Source organism: Lissotriton vulgaris, chromosome 9 (genome assembly GCF_964263255.1).
Source record: "Lissotriton vulgaris chromosome 9, aLisVul1.2, whole genome shotgun sequence".
Lineage (NCBI taxonomy): Eukaryota > Metazoa > Chordata > Amphibia > Caudata > Salamandridae > Lissotriton > Lissotriton vulgaris.
In genome coordinates this window covers 258,235,438-258,260,865 of record NC_141697.1, presented here as the reverse complement: position 1 = coordinate 258,260,865, position 25,428 = coordinate 258,235,438, and the positions used below count along the sequence as shown (strand labels likewise).

The 25,428-nt window shown below is 48.9% G+C and overlaps 1 protein-coding gene across 3 annotated transcripts in view; it reads right to left on the bottom strand.

Annotated features, from left to right (window-relative positions):
* YLPM1 (YLP motif containing 1) overlaps positions 1–25,428 on the bottom strand; it is a 923,718-nt gene that overhangs the window by 606,815 nt on the left and 291,475 nt on the right. For all 3 annotated transcript variants that reach the window (XR_015299909.1, XM_086937497.1, XM_086937498.1), the window contains exon 8: positions 20,599–20,806. Coding sequence is in view for 2 of the 3 variants with exons in the window: in XM_086937497.1 (XP_086793623.1) it covers positions 20,599–20,806 (208 nt within the window). In the remaining variant the exon portion in view is untranslated. The remainder of the gene's footprint in view (positions 1–20,598; positions 20,807–25,428) is intronic.

The following is a 25,428-nucleotide window of genomic DNA, read 5'->3' as shown; positions in this document are numbered from 1 at the left end:
GCTACTTACCAGTATGCATCTGTTCTTGGCATGTAGGGATGCTGACATTCATATCTGTGCATAGACCGCCACCTAGTGTTGGTTCCGGATGATTGCACATTGTTGTCCTGGAAGAGTCTTCGAAGTATCACGAGATAGGTGGCTCCTCCCCTGGACTACAGTGCGCATGGGCATCCTCTCCATCCTCAGATTGTTTTTCGCCATTGTGGCAGAGATGGAGTGTAATACAGTAAGTGATGACCATGCCTGAAAATGATTCTGAGTGCTACAGCTGCTACAGGCACCGGGGAGGAGGACGGGCGATATGAATGTCAGCAGCCCTACATGCCAAGAACAGATGCATACTGGTAAGTAGCATATTCCGTTCAAGGCATGTGGGCTGCTGAATTCATATCTGTGCATAGAATACATAGCAGTTACCCCCTTAGCGGTGGTTGCCCTTGCCAGCTGCAGCAGTCTGAAAAAGGGTTTTGAGAAAAGCCTGTCCTACAGCAGCTTGCTGTTTGGATTGTACATCTACGCAGTAGTGTTTGGTAAATGTATGTATGGTGGTCCATGTGGCTGCTCTACATATATCCTCTAGGGGAATGTTACCTAGGAAAGCCATGGATGCCCCTAACTTGCGTGTGGAATGCGCTCTTGGGGGAACTGTTAATGTGCTTTTAGCTTTTTGATAACAGATTTGTATGCACTTAATCCATCTGGCTATACCTGATTTGGAAATGCCTTTGTGTTGTGGAGAGAAGGCAACAAACAGTTGTTTAGTCTTTCTAAAGTCTTTTGTCCTGTCGATGTAATACAGGAGAGCTCTTTTAACATCTAAGGTGTGCAATGCTCAGTCTGCCACAGAATCAGGATTTGGATGGAAAACTGGCAGTTCTATGGTTTGATTAATGTGGAACTGCGACACCACCTTAGGCATGCATTTAGGGTTTGTACTTAGCATGAATTTGTATGAAAGGCTCTTGAATTGTTAGGGCTTGAAGCTCACTAACTCTTCTTAGCGATGTGATGGCTACCAGAAAAGCCACTTTCCATGTAAGAAACTATCTCACAAGAATGAAGAGGTTCAAAGGGTGGTCCCATGAGTCTGGTGAGAACTATGTTTAGATTCCAGACAGGTGAAGGAGGGTGTCTGGGAGGGATCACTCTTTAGAGGCCTTCCAAAAAAACCTTAATGGCAGGCACTCTAAAAAAAGGGAAAGATGCTGCCTGTTTTGAAGATATGCTGCCATGGCGGCCAAATGTATCCTGATGGAACTATATGCCAGATTGCATCTGTATAGATGCAATAAATAACATGATGTTCTGCGTGGACGCATCTAGCGGATAAATGTAATTATTGGAACAGTAGATGACAAATCTCTTCCATTTGGCCGCATAGCATGCCCTAGTTGTAGGCAGTCTTGCCTCCTTGATGATGTTCATACAGTCAGGGGGCAAGTTGAGGTAGCCAAACTATGACCTCAGGAGCCATATCGCAAGGCTCAACTGTTGCGGATCTGGGTGCTGAATGTCTTCATGGCTCTGAGTGAGGAGACTGGGCGTGAGGCGCAGCCGTTGGTGAGGCACCACTGAAAGTTCCAGGAACGTGGTGTACCAGGCTTGCCTTGCCCACTTTGGAGCAACCAGGATGAGCGTCATGGAGTGCTGCCGCAGTTTGCGTGCCACTAGTGGTAGGAGCGGTGATGGAGGAAAAGCGTACGCAAATCTGCCTGACCAGTTCATCCATATCGCATTGCCCTGAGACTGCGGGTGTGGGAACTTGGCGGCGAAGGTTTGGCATTTTGCGTTTTCCTTTGTGGCGAACAGGTCTATCTCTGGATGACCCCACTGCTGGAAATATGGTTGGAGCACCGAGGGGTGTATCTCCCACTCGTGCATCTGATGGCTGTGCCTGCTGAGCAGGTCCGCCATCTGGTTGTCTTTGCCTGGGATATGTTCTGCCATGAGGAACATGTTCCTCTGAATAGCCCACTTCCACATGCCTTGGGCTAGATGAGACAGTTGCGGAGAGTGTGTGCCTCCCTGCTTCTGGATGTAATACATGGCAGTCATGTTGTCCGTCCGGATCAGCATGACTTAGTTCAGGGGTCTCCAAACCGGTCCTGGAGGGCAGGATCCATTCCAGATTTTTTGGATATCCCCATTGAGATACATGTAGTTATTTTAAAAATCTGGCATGGATCCGGCCCTCCAGGACCGGTTTGGGGACCCCTGACTTAGTTGCACAGGTGCAATTTGAATGCCTTCATCGTCATGAAGATTGCCATCAGCTCCAACAGATTGATATGCATCTTCTGCTGCTGCGTCGTCCATAGTCCCTGCACGGTATAATGGAGGACATGCGCTCCCCAGCCCTGTAGAGATGTGTCCGTTGTCAGCACTATTTGTGGGACAGGCTCTTGGAACGGTCGTCCCCTGCAAAGGTTTTGTGTGTTCCACCAATGCAGAGATTTGTATGCACGACCGGTCACCAACACTAGGTCTTTCAGATGCCCATGAGCCTGGTTCCACTGTCGTGCTAAGCACTCCTGAAGCGGACGCATGTGTAGCCTCGCGTGCGGGACTATGAAGATGCAAGAGGCCATCATACCGATCAGCTGCATGAATACTTGCGCTGGGAGCGAGTGTTGGGGCCTGAATTTCCGAATTAGCAACTGTGTGCTGTTGACGCTGGCAGAGTTTGGCTGCGCTGTTGCTGTTAGAGTGTTTGTCGCACCTAGGTACTGTTGTACATGAGCGGGCTGAAGGTGTGACTTTGGGTAATTCAGTGAAAATCCTAGACCGTGTAAGAGTTGAATTTTGCGGGACATGTGGCTGGCACACTGCTGGCTGGGCTGACTTTGCTTGAACAAGCCAGTCGTCCAGGTAAGGATAGACATGGATGTGTTGTCTCTGAAGGTGCGCAGCCACAGTCGCTAAGCACTTGGTGAACACCCTGGGGGCAGTGTTGACCCCGAAAGGCAGGACCTTGAACTGGTAATGCTGGTTGTTGACGGTGAACCTGAGATACTTCCTGTGACCTGGGTGAATGGGAATGTGGAAATATGCATCTTTCAGGTCTAGGGTTGCCAGGAAGTCTCCCTAACTGAGCAATGGTAGGACTTGCTGTAAAGTTAACATATGAAAATGATTTGACAAGATGTACTGGTTTAGGGGTCTAGGTCTAGAATGGGCCGCAGGGAACCGTCCTTTTTTGGGATTAAGAAGTACAGAGAGTACACCCCTGTACCTTGCTGTTCTAAAGGCACGAGTTCTATTGCCCCTTTTTGCAGCATGGAGAGTACTTCTTGCTGCAATAAGTGCATGTGCTCAGCAGACATAGGACGGTGCCTTGGGGGTATGTTGGTAGGAGTGGAGGTTAGTTCCAGACAATAGCCATATTGGATAAGTTGTTTCACCCACCTGTCTGTGGTAATGCCTTCCCAGACTGGCAGGAACTGCTGGAGTCTTCCCCCGACCGGTGTTATATGGTCTGGGGGCAGTGACAAGGCATCACTGTTTATTGGGGGCGGAGGATCTTGCATGGTTATTTCCACGTCCTCTGCCATTGGTGCTGTTCCCACGATATCCACCCCTGGTATTTTTGTTATAGGTGGTCTGCGTGCTCCCCTTGTTGTATTGGGCTTGCTGCAATGCTTGACCTCTAGAGGCTCCCCTGTTACCGGAGCAACGAAAGGAACTGCCCCTGAACTGTTGTGACTGCAGAGCCCCCATGGATTTTGCTGTCTCAGTGTCTTTCTTAATCTTTTCAAGGGTCGTGTCTCCATCAGGACCAAAAAGAAAGTCAGGGTTAACTGGCTGATGAAGCAAAGTTGTTTGGATCTCTGGTTTAAAATCAGAGATGCGGAGCCAGGCATGACGTCTCAGCATCACACTAGAGTTGATGGCCCTAGCTGCAGTGTCTGCTGCATCGAGTGCACACTTTATGGATGCATTCGAAATCAACTTTCCTTCCTGTAACAGCATTTCTGCTCCCTCCTTATAAGCATCAGGCAGGTGTTGCATTAGCTGTTCTAACGCGTCGTAGTGAGCCCTATCGTATCTGGCTAATAGGGCCTGTGTATTTGCGATCCTCCAAATATTAGCCGCTTGAGCAGCTACACGGTTGCCAGAAGCTTCCAAGATTTTGGATTCTTTGTCCGGAGGAGGAGCATTACCACTAGTCTGAGAGTTGCACTCTTGCTAGCATTAGCCACTACTAAGGAGTCCAATGGGAGCTGGCCCTTGATGTACATAGGGTCCACAGGGGCAGGCCGATATTTTCTTTCAATCCGTGGGTTTAGAACCCTTGCCCTGGTGGTCTCCTTGAAAATGTCAGTAGAATGTTTCAGGACACCCTTTAGCATAGGCAATGTCTTTACTGATCTTTCTGAGGTGGAGAAAGTATCGAACAGAAAGTCCTCCTCCACTGGATCTGTGTTCATTTCCAAGTCATGGTTAATGGCCGCCCTTTCAAGTAAAGCATTAAACGCCGCCGTGTCTTCAGTAGGCGAGGTCTTGACATGATAGGACTGAGTATCAGTATGTGGCTCATCAGGGTAAACAGGGTCAGTCCAAGGTTGAGGTTCATCTTGATCTGCGTCAGCATGAAAAGTAAATTCAACCTAACCGTAACCCTCTACTACATCCTCATCGCTGCGTGTGGGAGAATAGGCATATTGTTGTGTATATGACTCTACAGGTTCGAACAGAACAGGTGAGGTGGCTGAATCCTTTTTCCTTTTGAGAGGGATCTTGTATGACTCCAAAGGATGTTCTGGAGCGATTTTTCGTTTGTGAATGGTGAGCCTGCCAGAATCCGAGTCGATGAAGAGCTTCGACTGGTAGTCCATTCCAGAGGAGGTAATGTTCCAGGCACCCTCATATGACAGAGACTTGGAAGATCCCGACACTTTCTTGACGCTTCGGTGCCCTTTTGTGGTTCGAACGCTTTGGGTCGAGCGGTCCGGGGCAGTCCGTATTTAATTGGTGGAGGAAGCACCTGAGACGAACCGACCTTCTTCGAGATTGACGGCGTCTTCGATCCGATCTGCTTTAGTGGATCACCAGCATGCTTGCGGCCTTGCGTTGACTCGAGCCCATGGTGCACAGCAGGTACGGCCTTTGGTTTCGACGCGATATGCTCTTTCGGGTCGGGTTTGGTCTTCGACTCGAGGGCCTTGCTCAACATTGGCTTGGAGGATGCAAGCGTCGATTCAACAGTCTTTTTAGTCTTGAGTCCTTTGGCAGCGTCGCCATGTTTGGACGTCGACGGTGTCAGTGACGTGCTTGACCGTAGAGACTGGCTTTGGCGCCCCGCTCTTCGGGCCGACGCCCCCTTGTAACCCGGAAGGGTCGATGACACTTTTAGTATTTAGAGTTGTAGACGGGGCATCTCTTGAACGGGCTCCGTTCCATCGTCATCGTAGTTGGGGCCTTTGGTGTCGAAAAGGCAAACGGCCTTCGACGTCCTGTTCGAAGAACTGGATGAACTACAGGCACCGAACGAGACAATGCGGACGCCCCGAAGGCCTTTTGGCCTTGCGCAAAGAGTCTTATACTGATTCCGAACTTGAGTCAAGAAAGTAAATCCGAACCCAATGGTGGAAAAAAACAATCTGAGGATGGAGAGGATGCCCATGCGCACTGTAGTCCAGGGGAGGGGCCACCTATCTCGTGATACTTCGAAGACTCCTCCAGGAGAACAATGTGCAATCATCCGGACCCAACACTGGGCGGCGATCTATGCACAGATATGAATTCAGCAGCCCACATGCCTCGAACATAAGTCTTCGAAAAAAAACAAAGTGCAAACGTCTGGGCCCAACACTAGATGGCAGACATATGCACAGCATGTGATCTAGAGCTCACATGCCTTGAACAGTGTTATCGGTTAGCAGGTAAGCACTTTGTTGCAGGAGTTAGTTTTCTAGGGTTAGACTCAGGGGTCCCCCAGGGTCAAGCATGCACTCTTGTTACACCCTTAGCAGCACTAGGTTGGCCTGGAGCAGAGTGCCGAGGCCCAATGTATCCAATGGGGGATAGGGGGCCACCAGTTGGTGGCTCCTGACAAGCAGGCCACTGGGTTGCGGGAACAAAGCTCCTAGACTTAAGCTCAGGGGGGCAAATGGGGGTCTGAGCCAGCACAAAAAAGGCACCCTCAGTGGCACTGGGCGGCCGGGTGCAGAGTGCAGTTTTGGCTTTGGGTGCCCTGTAGCTTGCAATGGGGAGTCTCCGGTTTGCAAACACACTGCAGGCTCGGGGACGAAGATCTTCTGGGTGCAACCACAACTTGGAGGGGTAAGTTGGGATACTGGGGGTTGGTTAGGCACCGTTGGTTGGGCAACCCAAGGCCATGGTGCGTCTGGTGCAGGGGTGCCTTTTAGGGTCGGATCTTTTTTACCAGCTCCTGATCGCGATTGGCGGGACCTTCCTGTTTGAGGCTGCAGGCGTCGGCTGGAGGCTTTAGGCAGGCCTGGGGGTCACCGCAACTCAGGTCAGGATCGCCAGGGAGGCCTCCTCTTGGTGTTGGGACACTCAAACTCAGGCCGTGGGCATCGGGTGCAGACCCGCGGATCCGTGCGGAGCTGGATTCTGGTGATGAACAAATCCAGAGTTCACTGGAGACCGAGTCTTTGGGATGGAAGGCAGGCAGGTCCTCCGGGTTTCTCAAGGTTGCTGGCTGTAGGACCCAATGGGATTTCGTGGGAGCAGGTTTGAGGTGGGGACAGGCCGGTAGGGCTGGGACAAGTCAGTGGGCGTCTTCCTCTTATTTGCTTCGGCAAGGCTGTTCGGTCCTTCTTTTCTTCTGTTTTCTTGTCTGAGGAAGCAAGGTTCAGGTGTGCCCCTAAATACTAGATTTAAGGGTGTTACAGGTAGGTAAAAGGTTGGGACCAATGGGTCCGTTTCCTGGGGTGGGTGCACCCCCTATTATGCTACCCTCCAGCTGGAGGGGGGCATAAGCCTTTCCCTGGTTGGCTGGGTCCCCATCTGCAAGATGGCAGGGACTGAGTTGTGCTTCACCTCACCCACCTGAGGGGTGGTGTTGGCAGAGGTAGGCACACCCTGAGTTGTGCTTCACCTCACCCACCTGAGGGGTGGTGTTGGCAGAGGTGGGTACACATCTTCCTCACTTGTTTTTCCGGCCGGTTCTCCCACCCAAAATGGGGGTCAGAACCAGTGGGGACCTGTTGCTGAAAGCAGCAAGTGACCTGGGGAAGTTCACAAAGGTGGCAAGCCTTTCAAGCTTCCCCTTCGTGGACCCTGCACATCCTGGGGGAGGTGGCTTGGCACCTCGTCCCAAGGTGTGTGCATTTTTTCAGGCCCCTAAGAGCACCAGGCTCTTGACCCAGGGGTCAAGTAACACATCTGATAGGGCAGCTGTAAGCAGCTACTCGGCCTGGATACTAGTAGTAGGTTGTTTTTCAGGGGGCATCACTAAGATGCCCTCTGTGTGCTTTTTTTATTAAATCCCACACTGGCATCAGTGTGGGTTTAGTGTGCTGAGAAGTTTGATACCAAACCTCTCAGTTACAGTGTAGCCATAATGGTGCTGTGGAGTTTGTAATGAGACTCCCAGCAGCATATACTCTTAAGGCAGCACTGCACTTACAATGTCTAAGAATGGACTTAGACACTGTAGGGGTACAAGGCTCATGCACCTATACTCTCACCACTGGTATAGTGCACCCAGCTAGAGGGATGACTGATCTATGCCAGTGCAGTGGGTTGTAGGCATGACACACAGGGAATTGTGCCATGTCAACTTCACTTTGTTCTGTACCAAAAACGCAGCCTGCAAAGGCAGTGTTTGAGTGTAATGGTACAGGGCCTGTAAGGGTGGCACAATAAGTGCTGCAGCCCTTAGCGGTCTTCCCTGGTCACAGGGCCTCGGGTACCTGTGGTACCATTTACCAGGGGATGACCTGCGGCAAGAGATGCCAATTAGGATTTGTGAGAAAGTTCCATCTTTCTTGCCTTTGTATGCCCCCACTTTTTTCTGAACTGCTGATGTGCCTTGACTGAGTGTGCCCTGGGTTCTTGCCAACCAGGTACCCAGGGCCTGTGTTCCTTCCCTAAAACTGTGTTGAAACTAAAACCCAATTGTCGTCTCTGGCCACCAATCAGCCCCTAGTAAATGGGGCCCTAGGTACCCAGGGCATCGTGACCAGAGTAGACCCCTGAGGGCTGCAGCACTGGTTGTGCCACCCTCAGGAGCCCTGTGCCCTGGCACCCACACACTGCCTTTGCAAGCTGAGTGCCTAAGTACAGAACCAAAACAAAAGTCGACATGGCACACATCCCTGTGTGCCCTGCTCACAGAACTCACTGCCCTGGAATACTTCAGTCACCACTCTAGCTGGGTGCCCTATACCAGAGGTGAGGGCACGGGTGCCTGAGCCCCCTGCCCCTACAGTACCCAGGACCATTCCTGGGCCCTGTAAGTGCAGTGATGCCATTTAAGAGTATATGGTGCTGAGAGGTCGTCATTACGAACTCCACAGCACCATAATGGCTACACTGAAGACTGACAAATCTGGTAACAAACTTCTCAGCACATTAAACCCGCACTGATGCGAGGGTGGGATTTAATGTCACATGCACGAGAGGGCATCTTAGAGATGTCCCCCAAAGCCTGAACCTACAATCCACGTCTGAGTGGCTGCAAAGGCTGCCACACAGCAGACATGTTGCTGGACTTCTGGGTAGGAGAGCCCCCGCTCTCCTGGGCCTGCAACAAAGCACATCCTGGGCGAGGTGCTAGGTCTCCTCCCCCAAGATAGACAGGGGGAAGCTTTAAAAGCATACCGCCTCAGAGCTTCCCCAGACCATTTGCTATACCGAGCAACCAGCCCTCCCACCAGCTCTACCCCCACTCTGGCAGGAAGACTGGCGGGAAAAACGACGTCAGGAAGGGGGGGTGCCAACTCCACCCCTCAGGTGGAGGAGGCGAGGTGAAGCACGACCCCGGGCTCCAGCCATCTTGAAGATCGGGAGCCCTGCTTAATCCCAGCTAGGGTCCTGCCCCCCGCCCACAGGAGAGGAGCAGGCCAGGGGGTGTACTAACTCCAGGACAGGGACCCATTAGTCCCTGCCCTACCTGTAACGCCCCTAAAATTTAGTATTTAGGGGCTCCCTGAACCTCCCTTCCTCAGAATCCGATAACACGAAGAAATAAGACCAGGAAGACGACGCGCAGCTGCTAATAACAGGACAACACCAACTAACTTGGCCCCAGCCCTACCGGCCTGTTGCTCCTGAAACCTGCTACTGTCTAAATCCGGCGACCCCCACGGACAGCCACCTTGGGACACAGAGGACCTGCCTGCCTGGACCCCCCTGGATGATTGGAACTCCCACCAGCAGAGGCTCTGCTGCAACAACCCACCTGGTGCCAACCAGGAAGCTCCGTACCAGCCCACTCTGCACCAGCCGAGCCCGGGACGGGCCAACCCGAACCAAGACCACGAGGACGTCGCCCCGGCGACTGGGACCCGAAGTCCAGTGCCCAAAGACCATCCTCGACGAACCAGACAACGCCTGTAGACACAGAACCAGGGCCCCCCTACCGCGACCAGCCGAGGATAAGCTTTTCGGACCTCTAAAGACACCCCTGCACCCGGCGTCCTACAGCCCCCTGTGCCTACCTTTGGGGTACCTACCCGTGCTCCAACATCCAAACTTACTTCTCGAAGTGCTGGTCGCCCCTGGAGAGTCTCCGTCCCCGAGCCTGCAGCTTTTGTTCCCTTTTGACCTTTCCAATTGGATAACATTGAGCTCCCAACGACTCAAAAGCACCCTGCACCCAGCCACCAGAGTGCTGCTGGCTGTGACCTCTTTGTCCTACCCTACTCCCCCCTTTGTCCTGAGCAAGTGACCAGGAGCTCAGCTCCCATAGGCACGTGGCCTGCAAGCCAGCAGCCACCAACTGGAGGCCCCCATTCCCTCATTGGATAACATTGGGCCTAACTACCTCGGCACCCGGCCGCCCCTGTGCCGCTGGGACTAACTGTACTCACCGGACCCTGGGGGACCCCAGAGTATCTCCAGAACTATAACTTCATCAACCAAGTACTCACCTGGAAAACAGTAATTCACTTACCTGCCAAAATATTCTAAGTGTGAAGATTTGAAAACTGAAAATATTCTCACCTGTGATCAGGGGAGAAGCCAGTACTGTACTTTGTAGCCCAGTACTGATTCGCTAAAGTAATCCTTACCATATTTACTGGTAATCTGTATTTTATCCATAGGAACCAATTGTCTGCTTTTCTCTGATATTTCTTTTGTCTAATTTTGAAAACTGCAAATATTCCTTAAAAATCATACGAAATACTGAAACGCAATTACTTACCTGTTTTGAGTTAAGCCCCCAGTGCTGGCCCTAGGAGACCAGTGCTAGGTTACAAAAGTAACGCGATCGTACTTTACCTGCAACCTGAATTTCCTCCCATTGAACAACATTGCCAGATTTACCCTGAAAAAGTTAAGTGTGAACTTTTAAAACAGCTTTATATTCATGAAAATTCACTACAGTAACTAAAACGTTTTTGTTAATCTGGTTTCAGCTTAGACCCCAGGACTGGACACTAGGCCTAGTCCTGGGACTTCCAAAGTAATCCATAAAGTAATTACCTGTACTCAAATGTGGAAAACCCATTGAATTCAATGCAAAAATTATGTTTTGAGATTGTGTTGCTTACTTCCAAAACTGTAACCTATGTGCGCGTGAACTTCATTGCTCCTGGGCAAAGTAATTCCATGAGAGTACTCGTAACCTGAAAAGTATTTTTTTATAACTGTTGGTTCTAAAAATAAAACTATATCTGAGGATACAATACCAATTGGCCTGGAGTTCATTTGAGTGTGTGAAACCTTTTGCTGACAATGTGTACAACAAAAGCTTTACACTGTCCTCTGGTACTGCCTTACTGCTCGACCAAGCTACCACTTTGGAGAGAAAGGTCAGTTCGGACTTTAACCTCTGTTATACCTCTGGGATTGGTGGACTCTATACACACTGTACTTCATTCTAGTCCAGTATATATATATAGAGCCACTTCCTCGCAGGTTTTGTTTTAAATGCAGTTTTAGGGAAAGAACATAGGCCCTGGGTACCTGATTGGCAGGAGCCCAGGGCAAACTCAGTCAAAGCACATCAGCAGTTCAGCAAAAAGTGTGGTCTACCATGCAGAACGAATATGCTACTTACCAGTATGCATCTATTCTTGGCATGTAGGGCTGCTGACATTCATATCTGTGCATAGATCGCCGCCTAGTGTTGGGTCCGGATGATCGCACATTGTTGTCCTGGAAGAGTCTTCGAAGTATCACGAGATAGGTGGCTCCTCCCCTGGACTACAGTGCGCATGGGCATCGACTCCATCCTCAGATTGTTTTTAGCGATTGTGGCCAAGATGGAGTGAAACTAAGTGAATGATGACCATGCTAGAAGTATATGTGAATTCCGCAGCTGCTACAGGCACCGGGGAGGAGGGCGGGTGATATGAATGTCAGCAGCCCTACATGCCAAGAACAGATGCATACCGGTAAGTAGCATATTCAGTTCGAGGCATATGGGCTGCTGAATTCATATCTGTGCATAGAATACATAGCAGTCCCTCCATTAACGGTGGCCACCCGTGCCATCTGCAGCAGTTTGGAAAAGTGTTTTTAGAACAGCCTGCCCTACAGCTGCCTGCTGTTTAGAGTGCACATCAACACAATGTTTTGTAAATGTGTGTGTGGTAGACCATGTGGCTGCTCTACATATGTCTTCCAAAGGAATATTTCTAAGAAAAGCCATGGAGGCCCCCAACTTTCTGGTGGAGTGGGCCCGTGGTGGAATGGTGAGAGTACGCTTGGCTTTCAGATAGCAGATCTGAATACATTTAACGATCCACCTGGCTATACCAGCTTTGGAAATGGGGTTACCTTTGTGTTGTGGCGCAAAGGCAACAAAGTTGTTTAGTTTTCCTAAAATCCTTGGTCCTATCAATGTAATACATTAGGGCCCTTTTGACGTCAAGCCTGTGGAGTATTCTCTCCGCCAATGACTCAGGATTTTGGAAGAACACAGGTAGTTCAATAGTCTGGTTAATATGGAATTGAGACACTACCTTAGGAAGGAATTTAGGGTTAGTGTGAAGCACCACCCTGTTAGAATGAATTTGAATAAATGGCTCTTGGATAGTTAGTGCCTGGAGTTCACTAACTCGTCGCAGCGACGTAATCGCTATAAGGAAAACCACTTTCCATGTCAAGAATTGAATCTCGCAGGAATGCAGAGGTTCAAAAGGGGGAACCATCAGCCGGGTGAGGACCACATTGAGGTTCCACTCAGGAGCTGGTGGAGTCCGTGGAGGAATGACTCGTTTGAGTCCTTCCAGAAAGGCTTTAATGGCAGGCACCCTGAAAAGTGAGAGGTGCTGCCTGTTTTGGAGATAAGCAGCCATTGCGGATAAATGTATGGATACTAGACATCCCGCGTAAAGAACACATCTCTGGTCACCTGAAAAACCTCCACTGGCTCCCCGTAAATAAGAGGATTACTTTCCGCCTCTTAACCCACGCACACAAAGCACTTTACGAACTTGAACCCGAATGCCTCAACACACGACTGTCCTTCTACACCCCCTCCCGCCAGCTACGATCCTCCAACCAAGCCCTTGCCACTGTACCTCGCATCAACAAAGCCACCATGGGAGGTAGATCCTTCTCCTACCTGGCAGCTAAAACCTGGAACTCTCTTCCCACTCAACTACGCCTTACTCAGAACCACCTAGCATTCAGAAAACAACTTAAAACTTGGATATTCGACAAGTAACTCCCCCCCCCCCCTTCCTCAAGCGCCTTGAGACCCTATGGGTATGTAGCGCGCTATACAAATCCTTGACTTGACTTGACATGTTCTGAATAGATGCATCTAGCGGGTTAATGTTGTGGCCTGCACAATAAATGACAAACCGCTTCCACTTTGCCGCATAGCATGCTCTAGTGGTGGGCTTCCTTGCCTCCCGGATGATGTCCATACAGTCAGGAGGTAAGTTGAGGTAGCCAAACTCCAAGACCTCAGGAGCCAGATCGCCAGGTTGAGCCGTTGCGGATCTGGATGCTGAATGTCGCCATGGCTCTGCGTCAAAAGCCTGGGTGTGAGGCGCAGCCTTTGATGCGGTACCACAGACATTTCCAGAAACGTGGTGTACCATGGTTGGCGAGCCCACGTTGGAGCAACCAGGATGAGAGTAATTGAGTGCTGCTTCAGCTTGCGTGCCACCAGCGGTATCAGAGGTGCTGGGGGAAAGCGTACGCAAATTTGCCTGACCAGTTCATCCATATCGCATTGCCTTGCGACTGTCGTGTGGAAACCTGGCAGCGAAGCTTTGGCATGTTGCGTTCTCCTTTAGGGCGAACAGGTCTATCTCTGGATGACCCCACCTTTGGAAGTACGGGTGGAGTACTGATGGATGTATCTCCCACTCGTGCATTTGGTGGCTGTACCTGCTGAGCAGGTCCGCCATCTGATTGTCCTTGCCTGGGAGGTTTTCTGCCATGAGGAAGATGTTTCTCTGAATGGCCCACTTCCACATGCTCTGAGCCAGATGAGACAGCTGTGGAGAGTGTTCCTCCCTGCTTCTGAATGTAGTACATGGCCGTCATGTTGTCCGTTCGGATCAACACGACCTTGTTGCACAGATGTACTTTGAAGGCCTTTAGTGCCATGAAGATTGCCATCAGTTCCAGAACATTGATGTGCATCTTTCGTTGCTGTTGCGTCCATAGTCCCTGCACAGTGTAATGGAGTACATGAGCTCCCCATCCCTGGAGAGAAGCATCCGTTGTCAGGATGATCTGTGGCACAGGCTCCTGGAACGGTCGTCCCTTGCAAAGGTTTTGTGGATTCCACCAATGCAGCGAGTTGTATGCCTGACCGCTCACCAACACTAGGTCTTTCAACTGTCCGTGAGCCTGAGTCCACTGACGTGCTGAGCGGACGCATATGTAGTCTTGCGTGCGGGACTATGGAGATGCAGGAGGCCATCATGCCTATCAACTGCATGAACACTCGCGCTGGAAGCGAGTGTTGGGGTCTCAATCGTATCAGCGATTGAATGCTGTTGACCCTCACTGAATTTGGCAGTGCTGTGGCTGCCAGAGTGTTTATTGTCGCACCCAGATACTGCCGTTTGTGGGCGGGTTGCAGGTGGGACGTTGTGTAATTCAGTGAGAATCCCAGATCGTGAAGAAGGTGAATGGTGTGGGACATGTGGGCGGCACACTGCTGGGCTGACTTTGCCTGAATGAGCCAGTCGTCCAGATAAGGGTAGACGTGAATGTTTTGTCTCCTTAGGTGCGCTGCCACTGTTGCCAGGCACTTTGTTAACACCATGGGTGCCGTGGTGACCCCGAAAGGCAAAACCTTGAATTGGTAATGTTGGTTTTGGATGGTGAACCGGAGGTATTTTCTGTGTGACGGGTGCAGCGGAATGTGAAAATACGCATCCTTTAGGTCTAAAGTTGCGAGGAAATCCCCCTGACTGAGCAACGGAAGTACTTGCTGCAGGGTCAGCATATGAAAGTGTTCCGATAGAATGTACTGATTGAGGGGTCTGAGGTCCAGAATGGGCCTGAGGGACCCGTCCTTCTTTGGTATCAAGAAGTACAGTGAGTAAACTCCTGTGCCTCTTTCTTCCAGAGCGACGAAAAGACCCACCCCTGAATTGCTGGGACTGTAAGGCCCCCATGGACTTAGCAGTTTCGGTGTCCTTCTTAATCTTTTCTAAGGTGGTGTCCACCTCTGGGCCAAACAGATGATCTGGATTTACTGTTTGATTAAGAATGGTGGTCTGTATCTCTGGCTTAAACCCCGAGATTCTGAGCCAGGCATGTCGTCTCAACATGACACTAGTGTTGACAGCCTTGGCCGCGGTGTCAGCCGCGTCTAGTGCACATTTAATTGAAGCATTGGATATTAGCTTCCCCTCTTGAATGAGCATCTCAGCTGCCTCCTTGTATTCGTCTGGCAGGTGCTGCAACAGTGTCTCCAGTGTATCATAGTGTGCCCTGTCATACCTCGCTAGAAGCGATTGTGTATTGGAAATGCGCCAGATATTGGCCGCTTGGGCTGCCACCCTTTTCCCTGATGCCTCAAACACCTTAGATTCTTTGTCTGGGGGAGCAGCATCACCCGTTGTTTGAGAATTAGCCCTCTTCCGGGCATTTGAAACAACCAGAGAGTCCAAAGGCAACTGTCCCTTGATGTAAGTAGGATCAGTAGGCGCTGGTTTATACTTCTTCTCAATCCTAGGGTTTATCACCCTGGCTCTGGTAGGTTCCTTAAAGATCTCCCCAGCATGTTTTAGGACACCCTTTAACATAGGCAGAGTTTTGACAGTTCTCTCCGAGACTGAAAAGGTATCAAAAAGAAAATCCACGTCAATTGTGTCAGCATGGAGCTGGACGTCAAGGTTTTTAGCCGCCCGTTCAATGAGGGCATTGAACGCTGCTGAATCCTCTGTAGGTGATGTCGTCACAGAATAAAGTTGAGTGTCTGGGGCAGAATGAGGATCACCTGGGTCAGCACCAGCAGCCCAGGGTTCATTGGTTTCATCAGGGTTTGTGTAGACAGGATAGCTGTACTCATCCTCATCATCACCTTCCCCAGCGTCCACGTCAGAGTAAGTGGGCGAGACATTATGGGCATGTGGAGAAAGTGGTTCCACAAGGACAGCAGTCAAAGTAGATTCCTTTTTCTTTAAAGGAATTTTGTAGGACTCCATTGGCTGTTCCAGGGCAATTTTCCGCTTGTGGAGGGAAAGTCTGCCCGTTTCGACGTCAATAAAGTGTTCTTGTTGTTCTTCTAATGAAGATGGCCGATGTTTCAAGGCGGGAACCACCGTCGTCTACTTCGGCACCGAGGACACCTTCTCGGGCACGCTGGCGACCCTTCTAGGGGTGAAAGCCTTCGGCGCCACCTTCGGCGGCAACGTGAAGTGAATGGGCGTCAACGCTTTGTGAGGTTTCTCAACCGGCTTTGAAGGTGGAGAATCTCTCGGGCCGACAGCCGAGGCCTTCTTTTTGATGCGCTGTAGGGAGTCCGCCACTTGCTTGGAGAAAGCGGCACATGGTTGCGTCGATCCGACGGGATCCTTAAAGCCACCACCAGGCGTGGACTCGCGGGCTGCGCTGCTTCTGGCCTGGTCTTGTTGACGCGGAGTCTCGAGAACCTTCGGATCATCGAGTCCTTTGTTGGTGTCGACCGTCTTTGGCGCTGATTTACTCGGCTCAACCACCTTGACCTTTGACTTCGGCGTGGCAGACTTCGTCTCGACGCCCTTGACGTGTGCCTTCGGATCGACAACACCCTTCTGCTTCTTCGGCGCCAAGGGCTCCAAGGCCTTGGATCCGACCAAAGTAATGCGCACTTTTGGTTTCGAGGTGGGCACCAGTGCTGTTGCTTGCGTCGAGACCGTTGGTTTCACTTTCGGTTTCAATTTTGCAGGGTACGGCTCAATAGTAATGTCCGTAGCCGAGCCCGAAGGCGGGGCCGTAGAACCCATTGTAAGATATTGGGTAAGGCCTAGTGGCGATCCCTCGACCTGAGCCTTATGAAGCGGTACGGGCCCGATAGTTTGAGGTAGCTCATCGCTCCAGCTATCTTCCATAGCCCCAAAGGCCCGTCGTCGTCTCCTACCTCGTCGACGACTTCTTCAGCTTCGAACATCTCAGCGTCCGCGTCGTAGTTGTATTCGACCTCCGATGCAGGATTCGACAGGTTTTCACCGACTTCCCGGTCAGCTTCCTCCTCAACATCCCCAGCATCGAAAATGTCCACAGGCACCGATGCAGTGTGCTGGGCCTCCTGGCACGCAGCGCGTCGATGCTTAAGCGTCTTCTTGGACCTGAAACGGGAACAAGCCATGCAACTGGCTTCATCATGTGTATGGAATCCGGCTCTGAACCGAGCTGGAAGAATTAGGCACCGAACGCAAGACTATACTGACGAAGAAAACTAAAGACCTTTTGGCCTTAAGAAAGTTTATCGATTCCGACTAGAGGGAACCAATATACATCCGAACCCAATGGCGGAACAATATACATCCGAACCCAATGGCGGAAAAAAACAATCTGAGGATGGAGTCAATGCCCATGCGCACTGTGGTCCAGGGGAGGAGCCACCTATCTCGTGATACTTCGAAGACTCTTCCAGGACAACAATGTGCAATCATCCGGACCCAACACTAGGCGGCGATCTATGCACAGATATGAATTCAGCAGCCCACATGCCTCGAACAGAAGGCACTTTCTCACAAGTTCTGTGTATGACTAGGTGTCCCCACTCCACTGGCATTTTGCAATTATGCATGCCAAATGACCATATATTGTGAAACAAATTCACTGCCATCATATTAGTTACTGTCAGAATCTGAGCCAAGCAGCTGAAGTAAAGTATGAGCTCGGCCACACTGCAACACCATTATATTGAGTCAGAAGGATTTGTTATAAGCTGCTCACTAAAGACTGGCCTCCGTTGAGATGAAGCCAGAGTACACTCAGAAACCAATATAGGTAGCAGATCCTCTTTCTCTGGTACATGTGTCTATGTGAAGGGAACCAGTGGAGGAATAGGTGCTGGAATGAAACCGGTTCAATAGGTAGACAGTGCCACGGGCAAACCCACCAGTGGGACTGGAGAACTCAGTGAATCCTTGGGATTAAAAAAGTGCATCAGAGGGAGCTGAAAGCGAGCTATATATACACAAAAAGGGCTCACTAAAGGCTTCCTTTTGGCGTGAACACTGGCAATGGATCCAGCAATTCAGCGAACATTGAGGCCAAGATAAAAATTGGCTCTCCGGGCGTTTAGGAGTTAGACCGAGACGATGCTGCTGCACCAGCTCTGGAGTTCAACAGTGGAAAGGGGCAGATTTCTGCTTTATCTTTTTGTGCTCTGACTTACCCAAAGTCTTAAATCAGGATGAGGATCTGCGGCACAAACGACTTGGGGAGCGCGAAAGGGGCCTTCCGTTTGACTTCAGCCAGTCACAGCACAGAGTCTTCCATTGTTTGGCAACTTAGTTTTGTCTTGTCCATATGGCCTTCGGGTTTATCTGGGTGGAGTAGTCACAGGCCCTGGAGTCATGCTCTGACTACAAGCACCACAAGCAAACCTTGTGGGGATCTGTCACAGACATTTGTTTGCGAAAGTCCCTACATGGTTTAAACCCTGTGTTGGAATGGGAAATATTTCCATTTCACGCAGGCAAAAAAAGGAGAACTTTGGATAAAGACTCGCTGTCAAGAGGTGTAGCGCTACAGATCCGGATCTGAAAGGGCAGAAAGAAAAATGCCAAAGCCCCTGGTTGGCACATATATGTAGCCCGCTCATCACTTCGAGCGAAATAATGTAGGAGCACAGCTTCATACTTGCAAACACCGGCGCAGAAGAGTACTGATTCAGAATTTCCGAATCCAACACCACACCTTGGGGAATATTCACAAAGTGAGGAATCTGTGGTTAGAAACAGTCATCAAATGAGGATTAAACTAAAAGAAATGGAGGTACAGTATTGTACATATCTTTCCTGCTTAGTAACAAACACCCTAGTGGTTGCATGGCATGTCTGCAATGCATTCTGCCAAAAGCTTCAAATACACTAAAACTGGGTGCTGGTCGAGAGACATTTGCCCTGTTTCTGTGTTAGAGTTAGCAGAATGTATGTAAATACATCTCAAGCAGATTGACTGCATTTCCCATGCCCACATTGGGACAACCAGAGATCTTGCGAATGGTGACGAACATGAGCATGACAAAGTCTTACAGATGGTCGGAAACCGTAAGCAAATGTCCCTCACCATTCCAATTAGATCTTTTTAGGGAAAACCACATCTTTCAACAGAGGAGCAAATGCATTGGAATTCAGTTCTAGTTTGTGGGCTTGATTTTTCTGCTTAACAGATCTGCAAACGTATTGTTTATACTCAAATATTTTGCAATGATGTGCATATGATGAGCCTAAGATCACTGCCAAATACTCTGCCCTCCTGCACAGCAAGAATGATTGGGTGCCCACTTATTTTCTTCTATGTGTATATTGGACTTTGTGGTCTAGTTGGCAGATCAAAAGCAAAGTAAGTTACCTCTTGGAACTGCTTCAGAAACTATTACCACTGTTGTCAACTGAAGAAGGCCGGTGAGCTAAGGTGCTTGATAGGTTGACCAATGACTGGCCCTAAAGCATGGACTTGGAGGGGGTCCATGTGCACATATGGTCATCAATAGCCTTATTTCGTCGAAACAACCCAAGGGCAGCCATTGACAGGTAAATCTTCCAACTCTTACCTCGTTTTCTTACATTGCAATGCACACAAAGGCAACTAACCAAATTGAGAACCACTGGAAAGCAAATTTCCTGAGTCTACCCAAATAAGAAAAGTGTTGCACACATGGGAGAAATTAAACTGTTTTCCTAAACCCCCGCCCATCAAACCAAACTCATTATATAGCCTGTTGGCTTCTGTTGCTTGAGTGAAGCATCAAGAGCTATCTATCAAAGTCAGAACGAAGTTAGATATTAGTCTTCCATAAGGATTAAGCTGCTGAGCGTCAGTAAACAGGTATAACCACAATGAAAAAAAATGTAAGTAAGAGATGTGCCTGCTCAGTGTGGATTCAAGGGGAAACAAGCTGCATGCATGTAAATAAAACTTAAACGTCAAAGAAATAACTTGCGTTGGTCAACACCCAACACTAAATAGCAGAAGACTGCACAGCAAATTATCTACTAAAGTGGTTATTAACCTGTTGTCCGAAGACCTCTTATGGCAAAATATTAAAATAATTAACGTAAAAAGCATACAAATAAGTAAAATTGAAAACTTTTTTCCATGTTGGGTAGAGATTTAAACAAAATATTTAAATATTGGAGCATTGTTTGGAGTATATTAGTGCTTATGTTAGTGAATTGTTTACAGCAGGTGTCTTCAGAAAAGCTAACAGATTGAGTTCATATATAAATAAGCACAGGGTCATATTTTCCATTTAAGGTTAAGAAAAGTCTTTGTTTATTTTACATTATCTTCAGGCTGCAGATAGCAGGGCCTGATGAGCAGTGCTGAAGTCAAGATTTATGACCAAGGGCATAGAGGTGATGAATTGAAGCACTGCGGTATTTCAATCTTGAATAAAAGTCCTTGTCAACTCAATATTAGAGCATGAGAACAAAATGTTTTTTCTGAAGGATTTTAAATGGGAGAAAACTAAAATGAAGTTAACTTCAATATTAAGTTAACTTCATTATAATATTGTTTATCTTTTATGATCCATTTTTGAGATCGAATGAAGATTGAATTGAACAAGTAATTCAAGGAACGCATAAAAGTGAAATAAGACTTTGAAGACATGCATATTGCAGTATTCCAAACACTAAATGCAGGAGAGAACATATGTGAAATTTACAGCTTAAGCTGGCTAGCAATTTTACAATATTACCTTATTTCAGATCGACTTACTTGAGTGTGCAATACTTTATCTTGTAGAAAAAGTTTGTCAACCTGATCTTAGGGCTCACTTCTGTGTCTAATTTTAAACATAGTAGTAGTGAATTTTATTACCTGTCCTCTCGAGAACGGTCCCTCTCAATTCTCTCGCGTTCAGAGTCACCTGGTGTTCGGTCTCTGTACACTTCGCGGTCTCTTTCTCTGTCCCTCTCTCGATCACGGTCTCTCTCACGTTCTTGCTCAAAGTCTCTGTGATCAATATTCTTAATACTCTGACGATCAAAGAAAGGATCTCGCTCACTGCCAAACCGACCAAAGTAATCTATGCGAATTGAAGTAAAATAAAAGAAATCGAAGGAAAAAGTAATTCTGTGCTTTCAAGAACAGTAATATGGTAAGATCTGCAACAAAAGAATGCTTTCAACAATAGTTTGCTTTTAACAATAGTTTACCTATGTGAGGATCCTCTCCAGAAATAAGGACTTTGGAATAATTAAAATCAATTAATTAAATTTCAAAACAGAAAACTTTATTGAGAAGCACTTGCTTCGGATTCTTAAAAAAATACTCAGCCATGCGCTATTCTAGAACGTTCCAAAGGAATAGCTTTCATTGATTCTTGGTTCTCTACTTAATTATGCAAAAACCTTGTTGGAGTAAGATTTTCACATTTGAGCAAAACTTAAAAAATGTTGGCCTTTTCTTAGAACCCTGAGGAAGTCAAAGTTACTGTAGGAAGATGGACGGTACTATAGGATACCAGAAAGATGTATAATGTGCACAGAGTCCAGGTATTCCTTTTAAGTAGACAGGAGCTTGCTCTTGCAATTCCAATGTGTTCTCTTAGGGGATAGTGTGGTCTAGCAGCCTTAGGCTTATCAGAGGAGTGTTCGACATCTGCTGCATACACAGTCAATAAATGAAAAACAACTAAATAAGGAGATCTACACCAGTTTATAAAAAAATAACTCATCTTTATATAACTTTAGGGCACCAAGATCATACTTTTCATTGACTTAGGGGACCAATCGTTTGGACTAAGGGTGAGTATGGGGCAAAGACAGCATCAACATCACCTTGGGTAGCACTGGGACAGACGGGTGCAAAGGTGCTTGTCAGCTTTGGGTGCCCAGTTTAACTATATGGATCGGTCCACAAAGATGCAGCAAGAGGGGACGAGGGGGGCAGTCTTGCTGAACCAACAAGGGGGTTTAGGTCTCAGGATACTCTGGGAAATGGGAACACATTTGGACCAATTCTACTGGGGCAGCTTGGTGCAGAGGTGTCCTGAGGCGTTGAGTTTTCACAACTGGAGACACGGGCCTGCAAAAAGGTTGCAGGCAGCATCAGAGTCTCCAATGTCAGAAAATCAAAGGTGGGCTAAGTATCTGTAGAGTCTGGCTACCACACTGGCACTGTTTGCCCACTTCAACTTGGGCTAGGAGGCACGGTGATGCTTCCCGGTGTCGGATTTTCGACGGTCCAGAGTCCTCGCAGATTTCCTTGGGTGCCCCAGACTCTGGACTACCATCTCACACAACAAAGTACTTACCTTTGAACCGATAACACTATGTTTAAAGCATATGAGCTGCAGATTACACACTTTGCATAGATCGCCACCTAGTGTTAGGCCTGGATGTTTGCCATTGTTTTTGTCTTGGAAAGTCTTTGGAAGTCACAGGATAGGAGACTCCTCCTTTGGATCACATTAAGCATGGGCTTCGGCTCCATCCTTAGATTGTCTTTTTCCGCCACCGGGCTCGGATGTGTTCGTGCGCTCCGGGTTGGAATCGATTTTCCTTTGGCGCAAAATCCTCACCAACTTAGACAGAATTGTTTCAAACGAGTTTCCAGGATTTTGTGTGTTCCACCACTGCAGAGAGCAATGAGTGCGGCTGTCTACCAACATTAGATCTGTTAAATGACTCTGTGATTGATTCCACTGACGTGCTAAACATTCCTGTAGAGGTCTCATATGCATCTTCCGTGAGACACTATTGCAATGCATGCCATCATCTTTACTAGTTGCATAAAAGCTTTGACCGTTCGCTATTGGTTGTTTTGAAACTGTAGTAATACAGTTTGAAAGTTTTGAATTCTCGCTGCGTTGGGAGAGTCTAGAGTTGCTCCTAGATATGTTTGTAGTTGCGAGGGTTGAAGGTGGGACTTTTGTGCCTGGACTGTAAATCCCAATTGATAGAGAAGGTTTATATCTGCAGTGTGTTGTAAACACTGTGTTGGCTTTGATGAGCCAATCGTCCATTTATGGGAAGAAATGAATGTGTTGCCTTCTTAGATGAACTGCTACTATTGCTAGACATTTTGTGAATTCTCTGGGTACAATTGTCACTCTGAATGGAAGTACTTCAATTTATAGTGATTCCTTGCTATCACAAATCTAAGAAATTTGCGATGTGCTGGATGGATAGGAAAAAGGAAATATGTGTAATTTAAGTCTAGTGTGGACAATAATTTGTCTTGTTTTAGAAGTGGAAGAACTTATTGAAGGTTAACCATATGGACGTGTTCTGACGGTATGTATAGGTTTAACGGTCGGAGATCCAAGATTGGTCGTTTCGAGAAAGCGCCATCTGCATGGTATGCTCCTACTTTTTGCTGAATTGCTTATGTGCTATGCCAGTGTACCCTGGGCTCCTGCCAATAAGGTCCTCAGGGACTGTGTTCCTTCCCTAAAACTGTGTTGAAACTAAAACCCAATTGATATCTCTGGCCACCTGTCAGCCCCTAGTAAATGGTACCCTAGGTACCCAGGGCATTGTGACCAGAGAAGACCCCCAAGGGCTGCAGCACTTATTGTGTCACCCTTAAGGGCCCTGTACACTGACACACACACACTGCCTTTGCAGGCTGAGTGTCCTGGTGCAGAACTAAACAAAGAGTCGACATGACACACATCCCTGTGTGTCATACCCACAAACAATGCCCTGGCATTTATCAGCAACCCCTATTAGCTGGGTGCCCTATGACAGTGGTGTGGGCCCTGGTGCAAGAGCCCTGTGCCCCTACAGTACCCAGGGATATTCCTTGACACTGAGTGCAGTGATGCCATTAAGAGTATATGGTGCGGGGAGGTGGTCATTACGAACTCCACAGCACCATGACTACTACACTGAAGGCTCAAAAGTTTGATATCAAACTTCTCAGCACATTAAACCCACACTGATGCCAGTGTGATATTTAATGTAAAATGCACCACAGAGGACATCTTAGAGATGCCCCTGAAACCTAAACCTACAATCCACGTCTTGTCTGAGAGGCTGCCTCATAGCAGACATGTTGCTGGATCCCTGGGTGGAGAGCCCCTCGCTCTCCTGGGCCTGCAATAATGCACATCCTGGGACGAGGTGCCAAGCCTCCTCCCCCAGGATGGGCAGGGGAAGCTTGAAAAACAATTCCGACTTTGTGAGCTTCTCCAGACCACTTGCTGTACTCAGCAACTGGCCCTCACTAGTTCTGACCTCCACTCTGGCAGGAAGACTGGCAGGAAATCCAACGTCAGAAAGGGGGGTGTGCCAGCCAGTGCCAACACCACCCCTCAGGTGGGAGAGGCGAGGTGAAGCATGACCCCGGGCCCTGGCCATCTTGAAGATGGGGAGCCCTGCCCAATCAAAGCTAGGCTCCTGCCCCCCCTCCCACAGGAGAGGAGCAGGCTAGGGGGTGTACCCACCCCAGGACAGTGACCCATTGGTCCCTGCCCTTGCCCTACCTGTAACGCCCCTAAATTTAGTATTTAGGGGCACCCTGAACCTTTTTCCAGATAACGAAACAAGATAGAAGATAAAGGAACACGAAGACCTGCCGTGCAGCTGCCAAAAAGGAGGACAACAACTGATTTGGCCCCAGCCTTACCGGCCTGTTGACCCTCGAACCTGCTCCTGTTAAACCCCGGCATCTCCAGTGGTCAGCAACCTCAAAAATCCCAGAGGACCAGACTGCCTTGTGACTGACTACCTGGGTCTCCCACGAGCAGTGGTACTGCTCAAAGCAAGTAACAAGCCCTGACATCCGCCCGGAACCGCGAACCCTGCACCCGCCAAGCCTGACCTGTGCCGGAGTGAATCAAGACCCTGAGGACGTCCCCCCGGCAATTCGGACTTGGAATCCAGTGCCCAAAGACCCTCCTCGACGACCCAGACGACGCCGGCAGCCTCAGGACAAAGGACCCCTCCGACCGCGCCCCACGGCCCCCTGTGCCCAACTACTGGGTGCCTACCTATCCTCCAAGATCCCAACTTACCCCTCGAAGTGTTGGTCGCTCCAGAAGGTCCTCCGTCCCAGAGCCTGCAGCCTTTGTTCCCTTTTCAAGATAGTCATTGAACAACGTTGAGCGCCGTAGCACCCTGCACCCAGCACCCAGAGTGCCCCTGGCAGTGCAACCTGTACCCTATCCTACTTCCCCATTTGCCCTGAGCAAGTGACCAGGAGCCCAGCTCCTACAGCCGCGTGATCTGCTAGCCAGCAGCCACCAACCGTAGGCCCCCTGCCTCTCATTGGATACCTTTGGGCCTAACTATCTCTGTACCCGGCCGCCCCTGAGCCGCTGCGGGTGTACCAACTGTACCTACCTGACCACCTGACCCTGGGGGACCCCGGAGTCTATGCCCAGAACTTTAACTTCACCTGCTCCCCTGGAAACCAATAACTCACTTTCCTGCCATAGTATAACATTGACTGGTTTCACTCGAAAAATCTAAGTGTGAAGTTTTGAAACTCTCAAATATTCCTATTAAATCAGTCTAGTACCAAATTTTTAAATACTCACCTGGAAACAGGAGAGGAGCCAGTACTGTACCTTTCAGCCCAGTACTGACCTGCAAAAGTAATTTTAACCGGACCTACCCATAACTGAATTTTTTTCCATAGGAAACCATAGACTGCTTTGCTCTGAAAATTCTTCTGTCTACTTTTGAAAGTTTCAAATAT